This window comes from Orycteropus afer, unplaced genomic scaffold, assembly GCF_000298275.1.
Source record: "Orycteropus afer afer isolate SDZICR_OR568_19922 unplaced genomic scaffold, OryAfe1.0 scaffold00020, whole genome shotgun sequence".
Classification (NCBI taxonomy): Eukaryota; Metazoa; Chordata; class Mammalia; order Tubulidentata; family Orycteropodidae; genus Orycteropus; species Orycteropus afer.
The window spans coordinates 12,361,893-12,374,095 of record NW_006921607.1 but is presented as its reverse complement, the minus strand read 5'-3'; the positions used below and the strand labels follow the sequence as shown (position 1 = coordinate 12,374,095).

Here is a 12,203-nt window from a genome sequence, read left to right as displayed (position 1 = left end):
GGGAAGATGTATTCCACTCTAAGAAGCCCCTCAGTGGCCCAGAGGCTGGTAAGGTGGGCAGGAACAGCCTCTCCTGGACCCCATGCTGCTTCCCTCCTCCCTTCTACAAGCCATCCCACAGCCAGGTGTCCCCTCACTGGAAGACAGGCTGGTCCAAGCGTGCCCAAAGACAAATACAAGCACCAAGGTTCTGGGCCGAAACATTAGCCAGCTCTCATGAACTGGAAGGCTGGTGGGGCCTGCCCACAACCCTTGTAACTTAACACTGCCACTTGTCAGGCTGACAGCCTCGAGTCCACTGGTAATTATCACAGATTACATAACTGTCCTTATTAAGGAGTGCTGTGTAGTGGCAAGGACATGGGCTCAGATTTTGTCTCTCAGACTTAGTACTCAAAAAAAAAAAAAAAAAAACCTCACTGCCATCAAGTCAGATTCAACTCATAGTGACCCTTCCTTGGGTTTCCAAGGGTTTTTTCGTATCACTAAGGAAGTAGATTGCCCAATCTTCCTTCCAAGGAGTGGCTGGTGGGTTTGAACCACCAGCCTTCTGGTTAGCAGTCAAATGCCTTAGGCACTATGCCACCAGAGCTCCTTCAGACTTAGTAGCCTTCTGATTGTGGGCATGACCCTTCACCTCCCTGAGCCTTGGTTTCCTTATCTGTACAACGAGGAGCGACAAGACCTTACTTGAACAGCTGGTGTTCTAGACTGAACATGGTAAGTAGAGGACCCAACACAGTTCCCAGCACTGAGGAAGGAGGCCACCAGTGCATGCCAGCTTCTAAGTTGATGAAAATTCCATGGTGGAAGTGAGTGCATGAATGATTCCTGACCAGAAAAAACTAGTACCAACAGAGGCTCCCCATGCCTTGGCTCCCACATCAACACAGTCATTGAAATTTGACTACAATCTCAGGGGGCCACTGAGAATGACCTCTAGTCCCCATTGCCAACCCATCACCCAAAATTCCTGTGATAGCCCTCACAAATCCCTGCTGATTGGTCCCCCACCCAAGTGTTTCATGGATATTTGGGACTAGGAAGGATTAATAGATACCCTTACAACAGAGAAGGGACTCTCAGGGAAGAAAGAGGACTCAATGAGCTGGTATCCTTCCCAGATTCTGAGACTTCAGAGAAGCTAGCAGAGCCTTTGAAAGGCATCCTGTCCATCTTTCAGCTGAATCATGAAGATCGCCCCAGTGTGCACACCTGATACTATTCTGAGTCATGATCATCTTTCACCTGGATTCTTGCACTAGCATCCTTACCATCTTCCTGCTTCCACTCCTGCCCCCCTATGGTCTACATCCAACATAGCAGCCAGAGTGATCCTGTTAAAACTGAAGTCAAATGGTGTCACTTGTCTGTTTAAAACCTTCTAGTGGGCTCCCATTTTACTCAAAGTAAAATGAAAAGTTCTCACAACAGCCTGTAAGCCCTAAACAATCTGGTCCCTCTCTAACCTCTTTGATTTCCTCTCCTCCTGTTGTTTCCTTGCTCTGGTGGCATTCAGCCGCTAACCAAAAGGTCAATGGTTCAAACCCACCAGCTGCTCCACAGGTGAAAGATGAAGCAGTCTGCTTCCATAAAGATTTACAGCCTTGGAAACCCTATGAGGTTCACTAGGAGTTAGAATCAACTTGATGGCAGTGAGTTTGGTTTTTGTTGTCTACTTTGATCACTCCACTCCTGCCATACTGACCTCCTGGTGCTCCTTCAACGGACATACTTCTGCCTCAGGGCCTTTGCATTCACTGCCCATTCTGTTTGGAATGCTCTTTCTGGAACACTCTTCTCCCAAAAACTCTCATGGTTCACTTGCTCATCTGCTTCAAATTTCCTTAGAAGTAAAGATGGTTGAGACTTCATCTTCCTTACTTTGGACATGTTATTAGCAGGGACCAGTCCTTGGAGAAGGACATCATTCTTGGTAGAGGGCCAGCGAAAAAGAGGAAGATCCTCAATGAGATGGACTGACACAGCGGCTGCAACAACAGGCTCCAACGTGCTATTGTGAGGATAGTCCAGGACCCAGCAACGTTTTATTCTATTACACATGGGTCATTATGAGTCAGAACTGACTTGACAGCACTGAACATCTCCCTCTCACCCTGCCATAATTCTCAATTCCCCTTATCCTGCTTTTTTATTTTCCCCCCAGAGCATTTATCACAACCAAGTTTATAATCTACTTATTATGTCTTTTGTCAGGCTCCCCTCACTAGGATGGAAGCTCCACTGGGGCAGGAGGTGGTGATGTTGGCCTCCCTGTAACTTCTCCCATGGGTCTTAACTCTGCACTTGGAACTCATGCAGACCTCCTCTTCGAGACGGCTCTCCCGGTTGCTCTATTCTCTGGAGGTCTTGCATTTCTCTCCCATTGCTCCTCACGTGACGCTCGCTCTCCTCAAGTATACCCTTACCTGTCAGGATCCCCTTGGAAGTTAGTAAAAAATCTTTGGAGGTGGACAGAGAAAAAACGGAGAAATTTCAGAAGGGAAGAAGACAGAGATCAAGGAAGAGGGACCTGTTGAGTTCTCACAGAGGCCATCTGACACTGGACAACTCCACTGGGAAATTCCCTACATCTACCTTCCTTCCTCCAAGCAGCTTAATAAACAGCACAATCCTCAGGATTCCTGTTTTCCAGAGAAATCCAGTTAGTCTACAGGGTGAGCACCAGCTCCAGAACATGACAGTAATTGGCAAAACAGATTCTGCATGAAGCCTAGCAGATGCGGGAGATCTGGACACCACATTTGAGATTATGCACTGCCCTCCCCACCCTAGCAGTGAGCAGCTGATGTTATTTCTGGCTCTCAGCCCACATCTCAGTAGGGAGGCCAGTCCATAGCATGAGCCTGGAGTTGTGGGGTGTTTGGGCAGCACAAGAGGCCTCGGACACTCCACAGACAAAAGGAAGCAAAGCCTGCCCGAGCCAGAGACCAGGAACTATAGAGTGAGAAAGCCCCATGGTCTACAGCAAGAAGAGGCTTCTGCAGAACCTCAGGCCACACAGCCTCGCAGGATTGCCAGTCAGTCCAGGTAAGCAGCCCCACTCTGTTCTGCCTTCAGTCTGGTAGCTATGAGTCACTGACTCATAGCTTTGTCCACTGCGTTCATTCTGCATTTTCAGCCTCCATTTCAGCAGGGGATGACTTCTCAGTCAAGTCAAAGTCTGATTTGCTGGAGAGACCAACATGTCATGGTGCCCTGGGAATATTAAATAATATTTACAAGGGGTGATGATGGGAAAATAATTACTGGTGGTAAGAGGCAATCAATGGCAGGGAACTCCTGCACTGCTCCAGCGGGGAGAAATTAGAGCGAGGCCTGGAACAGTGACAGTTTGTCACAGGGACTGCAGAAGGGGATGGAAAGTCGCTACCTCTGCCGATTTGTTAATAGGATAAGCCAGCCTTGCAAATAAGAGCCAGACCCCAGGAGGCCTGTATTTGAAGGGTTTTAAAACCAGGCCAAGTCCTGCCAATAGCTTCACTTTTAGATGTTAGAACTAGAAGGGAGCTTACAGATCAGCAATGTCACTGGTTCTCAGTTTAGAAGGCTCCTGCCTTCCAAAAATACTGCAAGTATTAAGTAATAATTACCGTATTTTTCACATATAATGTACCCATATAAATAACATACACAGGCATATAATGTACACAGCGCACTTAGGAAACGCAGAAGGGTTGCAAAAAACTGCATAGCGTGTTATTTGTGTTTAAAAGCTATATATACGGTAATGTGTTTTCACATTTTTTTTTTCCCCAAAGTCAGAGAGGACTAACTGCCAGCTAGGACAAGTAGGAGAACTGGAGTTGATGTTACACTAGCTCTAAACAACAGACCTATTGTTTTTTGGTCAGTCCAGCCACATTACCCTGTGTAAATGTACACTTTTTTTCTTTTGAAAAAAAATTGAAATAGCTCAATGGTCCACTTTTAAGTACCTGGGAAGAGCCTGGAGAATCTTTATCAGAAACTCTGATTCCAAGTCAATGCTCTTATTTACACAAAAGGAGACTGAGGCCCAAAGAATCTAAGTAGCTTGCCTAAGGCCACACAGTAGGCTGCCCATAGTAGGGTCAAGCGATCTGGAGGAGCAGGGTTGAGGGAATGATACCTGGACAGGCAAGGGCCGAGCAGAAGTAAATCATAGTAATGGAAGGCAGTGGCCTGAAGTGGGCCATGGACACCATTAAACTTGAGCTTGACTCTTGTCCTCAACACTTACCAGCTATGTAACCTTTGCAAAATGACTTAAGCTCTCTGAGCCCACCTTTCTCATCAGTAAAATGGGGACAACAGTACTTACCACATGATTGTTGTGAGAAGTGAAGTAACAGAGCACTTAGCAAATAGTACCTACTTTTCTTTAACTCTTGGTTTAAGCGTGTGTGGGGGGAGGGATATCTGTGTAGAAAGAGGAAGACTGACAAGTTTGAAAAACCAGGTCACATGCTCCAACTTCCAGATGTTGCCCTGACCATGCCCCATTGGCACTCTTGGTACTAACTGCAATACTGTTACTTCCAGATGTTTCTAGAATTCAGTGTGCTTAGGAACACAGGCCCCATCAGCAGTGTGCTTAGGAACCCATGCCCCATCCAGATTCACCTCTAAACCCCTATAGGGTGGGACATGGTAATCTGTACTTAAAAAAATTCTTATTATTGAGATATAATTCACACACCATAAACTTAACCCCTTCAAAGTGTACACATCTGTGGTTTTTAGTACACTCACAAAGTTATACAACTATCGCCAAGATCTAATTCCAAAACTTTTTCATTACCCCAAAAAGAAACCCATACCCATTAGCAGTCACTCCCCATTCCACAATCCCCTTTCCCTGGCAACCACTAATCTACTTTCTGTCTCAAAGGAGTCACTTACTCCGGACATTTCATATAAATGGAATCATATAACAGATAGCCTTTTGTGTCCAGTTTCTTTCACTTATCACAGTGTTTTTAAAGTTTACCCACATTGTAGTGTGTATCGTACTTCATTCCTTTTCAATATGCACTTTCAACAAGCTCTCCAGGTAGTTTTGATCAGTGAGCTTTGGGGAAGAAAAGAATAGCAAACTCACACAAGGTGAAGCTGTAGGTTACCATGAAGACATGGGGTTTCTTTCCATCTTTGGGGTGCTCCTGTCTCAGCTGCCCATGGGTAACATGAGGCAATGCAGCTGCTGGCCACCTCGGGACTGCAGAGGGCCAGAGCAATGTGCTGGACAGGGTCTCTGGGGCACTCAGGAGGGAAGAGATGTGAGTCTATGGGCAGTGGCCTGGTTGCTCTAAGAATTGGACAGATTAACTCAAGAGAGACTCATACAGGGGATTTAGTCTAAATGTAAACACTTTAATGTACATTATGCTCTTAGGAAAAAGAAAGAATGCAACAAACAAACATCTCCAAGGAAACAAGTGGAACTGAAAGTCTTAACCAGTGGGGATTCTCATTCAAAACCTGGTATGAGCCCCAGCCTTGGAAAATAGCACAGTGACTTGGATCCATAGTACAGCAGTCTGAGGTCAGGGTGGCAGGGCCTGTGTACCTGTCTAAAGATGCAACTCTGCCCACACAGCATGATGGGCACACCCTCAGGACTCCCGGAAACTGGGAGCACTGATCACTCCAACAGCTGACAATTCCACAGCTGGGCTGGGGAGATTTAGGTTGGCCAGGTCATCTCCAGAATGCTGATGAAAAGGCACAAAATTTCAATAGGCCCTCAAGCCTGCCCAGGGCAAGAACCTTTCTTTCTGGTACTGAATTTCTAGGTCATAAGAAACAGTCTTGGTGGCTCTGGCTCTGGTGAGGAATGGGGATATATGGCAGAGGTTTGCCAAGTCCCGCTTTGGGGTTCAAGGCCTTAGAATGAAACAGATGGGAAGTATATGGAACCACCAAGGCCCCTGAGGCCAGACACCACACTAGTCTTGAGAATAGACATTGAGGCCTCTGAACCGGAGAATGGGAGTTAGCGGGAAAAAGCCAGAGCTGCCCACTTGTCAGACTCAACCTTCTCCCCAGGCTAGGTCTCCTAAGAGGTCACATGTCCACATTTTCTGTGATGTACCCTTATTCAACAAGGGGTGGGCAGAAATCCTAGCTCGTCTTCCCATTACCCTCTTTTTAACTTTTAAAGTCACCGCTGACAGCTCAGACACCACGGGCAGTCCGGGGTGTCTTGCTCTCTAACCATCCTATGGAATAAGCACTTAGTCCTCCTGGGCTTTTGGTTCAATTCAATTTCTTCTCATTCAGAAGGAACTGGTTGCTGCTGAAATTCAGTCAGGTTAGCACCAATGCCAGGCTGATGGGGAACCCACGACATGCCTTCAGGATGAGTACAGCCTCTTTTGAGTACAGCATTGAAGGAACTTATTTATTGATGAAGGAAGGAACTGTGGTTCCATCTCTGCAGAGTCTGATGGGATCGCTGCCCTGGCAGGTCCCGGGATAGAAAGTATAGTGCAGAGGCCAGTAATGCAGCCATATGGGAAGGGCCTCCCGTGGCTGAGTGTTTCCAGAGTTAGCCAGTCTTGATGCCCTCCGGGAGCTCCACCACCACTGGGGCACAGTCCTCTGGCTCTGCGTTAAAGTCCCACCGGAACTTCTTGGTCAGGTGAGCTTGGAACTTTTCAGCTTTCTGCCTCAGGGTGGCATCCATGGCAACACTGCAGGCTGAGGAAAAGAAAACCTACAGAAAACAGAGGATAAGTCACTCCTGAGAACACAGAGGGGGACGAGAAGGCTGTGGAAATTTCCGCATGGTTTTCAGCTCTCTGGGGCGGGTGGATCAGCTGCTGCTGGCGTGGGCCCAGGACACCTGCTGTGCTCCCCCAAACCAAGAAAAAAGGTCCAAACCCAGCTGAGAAGCCAGGGAAGGACTAGATGGAAAATTACCATCCTGAGCACATGTGGGTTTGAACCCACATGTCTCACTTGTGGGAACCCAAGAGAACCCTCTTCAGAAATGTCTCCCTGAGGGTCTCCATGCCCAAGCTGGCAAAGACAGCTCCCAATCTGTTGGCAAAGACAGGGCCCAGCCTCAGAGGGTATCTCCAAGTAGAGTCTTTGACACTGAACAGTGAGCAGCCACTCTGCTAGAACCTGGACTAGAAGCTTTGCAATTTAATACCAAGAGTAAGGCCAATGGGGGCCACCACCCTGGCGCTGCCCCTGGGATCTCCCAGGACATCCAAGCAGTAACTCAGAGGAAGAGATAATAGCTATACCAGCTGGTACTAAGACAGACTTGGGGCTTATAAGTCCCTGGAGCCTATAAAGTCCCAGATCCCAAGTCAATGAGGTTCAACTGCTGCTCTAATCTTTGAAGTAGGCCACAAGCTGCCTATTTGAGGCTTCTCTTCCCCTTAAAAGTTGTCTCCAAGGTTCTTTTTAATTCAGTTTCCTCTAATACAAACATAGACAGGGGGGCAAGAATAGCAAGTTTCTCTACATCTGAAACCTTCATTCCAGCTCATCCTGGATCCCAACCCTTTCTAAAAATAACAACAAACCCACTACTCCTTCTTATATATTGTTTTACTGTTTTCAAAGAAGTTTCTCAGAATATCCCACTGGATCCACACTGTCTTGCGAAGACACACCAGAACGTGTATCTTAAGGAAAATGAGGCTGTGAGGAATTAAATGACTGGATCAAAACTATGCAGAAAGAAGTATGGTTTTTCCCAGACTTCCTATCGGCTACCAAGGACCACCCCACTGACACAGGAGCAGGAAGGGAGAAGCGACTCTTTGATGGCCATGGTCCTCATGCCACAACTGACTCTCAGTGCACCACGGAACAATTCTGGGCTTTAAGAGACAAAGGCAACAGGCTTACTCTGCAGCTGATTCCAAAGACAAAACCTCTGCCACCCTCTTCTCCAACGTCTGTCTGTTAGCAGGAGGAGTAAGCCACTCTCAAAGAGAGCCACTCTCTCTTTGTTTGGAGCCATTTTGTTGGAGTGGTAGCTGGGGCAGAAGTGACAGAAAAGGGGAAGGCTACAGAATTAGGCTTCAGGTACTTGGGAATCCACTACAGGAGCAGGAGGCACAGCCACCACAAAATGTCAGATCTATAACTAATTAGAGGGTCTGTGTGATCTGAGTCGTGCAAGGGCAGCATGGAGAACCAGTGGCCTGTCTGAAGGCAGCTAATGGAGCCTGCCCTGGAGGCTGAATTTGGAGGATGGCTGAACTCTGGGGAGGGACCTGTTATGGCAAGCAGAGAAGCCTTGGTGACAAATAGCATTAGCTCTGGAGGCCCTAGATACCTATGGGTCTGTCCCCAGAGGCCTTAGTGGGATGACTTAGCAAAAGTTTCTTCCTGATCCCCTCCTTACACAGTACATTACACTACTCTCTACACAGCCCTTCCTCTCCAGCCATGTGGAGTAGGAGCCCAAACACACTGCTGCCTCCTTCAGTGCCTCTTCGCACACACAGCTATCCTTGTGTTTAGAACACCCTTCCACTCTCTGGTTTCTCCTCCTTCACCTGGGCGACTGGGTAGAGCAGTGGCCTCTGTGCTCCCTCAGCACCCAGGGTTACCTCAATCATAGCCTCGATCTCAGTAACAGTCCATTTACCATTGATCTCTCCCAAAATCCAAGGGGTAACTCCAAAGCAGTGCCTCTTTCTCATACCTGCATTCCACACTCCTGACACAGAGTCTAACAGGTAAAAAGCACCTATTAGATGTTTAATAACAAAAGAATGAAGAGGACTACAGATTCTATGAAAATTCATTTCTGGTTTACTTTTGCACAGTGCCTGGCACAAAGCAGTTGCTTAGTAACTACGTGATAGTGCTGCACAGAATAAGGGACTGACTTACCAGGCCTGTGAAATGCTGCCAGCTCACAAGCCACCTCTTTGTGACATGCCTCTTATGAAGCTCAAGTGGAAATGAAGTGCCCCAACCCCTGTGCTTCCCTAGCATGGTGCCTGAGCCCCCTTATGGTATTTATGGCACTGTGCTTGCATTATAGTGATCAGTGAGTAGGGAAAGCATCTTGACTATCAATGTATCCCACGCAGCATATCGCCCATGGCCTGGCACAGAGTTAGGGCCCATAAGATGCTCACTGAATAGATATGAATGAGACAGAAGGACCGATCTGTATTTGGCAATGGCCAGCAGTGGGAGGCTGGAACAAGCTGGGCTTATACTTATCACCCATTCTCCCCACCAATGTTGGATTACCCAATAACCAAGGTAAGCATGGGCTTATTTGTTCTTACTTACTAATCTGTAGTGAACAATTTCACATTTTTTCACATCAAAGATCCTGCTTCTAGGTATGATTGACATCTGTCTCTCTCCCAACCCCACAGTACCCTCCTACAGAATGAAAGCTTCTTTTCAAATTTACAATCTATGGCAGGAATGGAGTACCCACTAAGCAAGTACGCATGGGCCTACTTACTAATCTGTAAGTGTACCTAAGCATGAGCACAAGTTAGTAGAGAGCACAACAGATTAGTAAACACAAGTAAGCCCATGCTCACCATGCTTAACAGGTGATCTGTCCCTGCTCCCCACTCCCTCCAAAACATTGCCTGGGAGTAAAATGAACTAGGGGCAGGTACATCAGAAGCCTTTGTCTAAAACACAAGGCTTCTCATTTGAAAAGTGCTTTATTCTTTTTAGAGCACTCACTGATTTCACCTTTACTACAAACTTGGGAGATGGAAGGACAGGACACTGTCAATCCTACTGTACAGCTGAGTGTGTGGCATCAGGTACTCAGAAATGCTAAGTGAAAGCCAGTCCCAGTAGGAAAATCTTGATTCAATCTTTTTTCCCCTAACAAGAGAACCTTCTTTTTGTCTTGACCTATACTTAATATATCCTAGTTACTTATTTTCCAGCATCTTCCTGTGGCATGCCAAGGGGCTTGGAGGCCAGGTGCTTTAGAACGTCCCCATTACAGGCCTCAGGGATGACTTTTTTTAAAAATTAGCTTTTTAAGAAAGGGTCGCTATGAGTCAGGTCCGACTCCATGGTAGTGAGTTTGGTTTTGGTTTACTGAGGTATAATTTACATACAATTAGATTTGCTCATTTCAAGTGTTCGATTCATTTTGACAAACATACATACCTATGCATCCACCATCATTATAACATATATACATACATATATATATGCTTATAGTTTCTTTTGGGTATAAAGTTCTATGAATTTTAAGGCCTGTGTAGATTTGGATAACCATCGTATCACAATAAGGATACTGAACAGTTCTATCACCCAAAAAAATTCCCTACATTGTCCCTCAGTAGTCAAACCCTCTCCTTATCACTACTCCTAGCATACACTAATCTATTTTCTACCCTATAATTTATATGTGTGTGTGTGTGTGTGTATGGGTTTTTCTCCCCCCACAAATCTAACATTAAAAAAAAATTCCTCACAATTCAGAAAACAAGTTGTTTAGACAGTAACTAGTTTTCAAGCAATAATTTACTTTGATTCTTTTGCTTTCAGATTAATGTTATACCTTATTCAGAAAACTTAATAATGACCTGGTTATGTTATTTACTGAAGTGAAATCAAGTTAACACATTTTAACATTGAGAAATGAATCATCATTATATAGTAGGCTAATCTTGGATAATTAAAAATATCATCCTATTGTGAAATAGGATGATAACATTCTGCAAACTGGACTTGTCTAAAACTAAAAGCACATTCATTAGGCATTTTCCTTCAAAAATAAAACAAACAACAACAACATAAAAAAAAACATTGATACTTCAGCCATTAAGTTTGTATATTATAAAACTGGAAATTAGTCATAAATGTGAAAGGTTTTTTTTTCCCAAACCCCAATTAAATCAAATTTAGTCAGGTGATCAGGGAGCTCTGGTAGCATAGTGCCTAAGGCACTTGACTGCTAACCAGAAGGCTTGTGGTTCAAACCTACCAGCCACTCCTTAGAAGGAAGGTTGGGCAATCTACTTCCGTAGGGGTATCACCTCGGAAACCCAAGGAGGGGTTGCTATGAGTCGGGTCCAACTAGACAGCACATAACAATAACAACAAGGCATTTGACAAGGAGCTCTGGTGACGTAGACTGCCAGAAGAATGCCAGTTCAAACTCACCAGCCACTCTGTGGAAGACTGGACAATCTATTTCTGTAAAGATTTACCACCTTGGAAGCCCCAAGGGGGTCACTATGAGTCAGAATTGACTGGATGGCAGGGTTTTTTTTTTTTTAATTGTGATTTACATGAAAGTTTACAGAGCAAATTCACTTTCCATACAGCAGTTCACATATACTTTGTCTCATTACATTGACTGCAATTTATCACAATGCAACAGCTCCCCTCCCACTTCCTCTCCATAGCTACCTCTTCCCTGTGTCCTTCCCTCCATGCACTCCTGGCCCCTAAGCTGTCTCCCTGTACATACACAGTCCTTCTATTCTCCCATGATTGTTCTCTCCAAGGAGTGTATCTACCTAATGTAAATGTTCAGCTCATATGCCTGTCTTTTGTTTGGCTGGAAGCCATAAGAGTGGGTTCAATTCCAGACCTGAAGGGCTGCTAGGGGTCATAGTCTTAGTGGTTCCATCAGGCTCTATCAAACCAGCAAACCTGATCCCCTTTTTTTTCTTTTTTTAAATGATTTTCAGTTTTGTTCCACATTGTTTTCCCACTCTATCCAGGATCTCCTACACAGATCCCCCCTCTGAGTGGTTGACAGTGGTAGCCAGACACCATCTAGTTCTTCCAGTCTCACAGTTGTATAGGCTGACTTTTTTTTCTTTCTTTCTTTTAAGGCATTTGACTGCTAACCAGAAAGCTGGCAGTTCAAACCCACCAGCTGTTCCATGGAAGGAAGACTGGACAACCTACTTCCGTAAAGACTCATCGCCCCAGAAACCCAAAGGGGTTAACTATGAGTTAGAATTGACTCAACGGCAGTGAGTTTGGCTTTTTATGTGTGCTTGTTTAGGCCAACAAGATGAAATTTTCTGGTTTTTCAATTCCCAAACGATTATCAACTTAGAATGAAACTAACCAGAGGTAGAACATTTTACTTCCACTTCCAAAAGAAGAAATGGTGTTAGCCTCAATAACAAAAAGACAAACAATCCAATTAAAAAATGGGCAGAAGACATGAACAGACACTTCACCAAGGAGGATATTCAAGCGGCCAACAAACA

The 12,203-nt window shown here is 45.4% G+C and overlaps 1 protein-coding gene across 1 annotated transcript in view; it reads right to left on the bottom strand.

Annotated features, from left to right (window-relative positions):
* Positions 1-6,553: 6,553 nt before the first annotated feature.
* AAR2 (AAR2 splicing factor) overlaps positions 6,554-12,203 on the bottom strand; it is an 18,468-nt gene continuing 12,818 nt past the window's right edge. The window contains exon 3 of the mRNA XM_007934625.2: positions 6,554-6,721. Coding sequence (XP_007932816.1) covers positions 6,554-6,721 — 168 coding nt within the window. The remainder of the gene's footprint in view (positions 6,722-12,203) is intronic.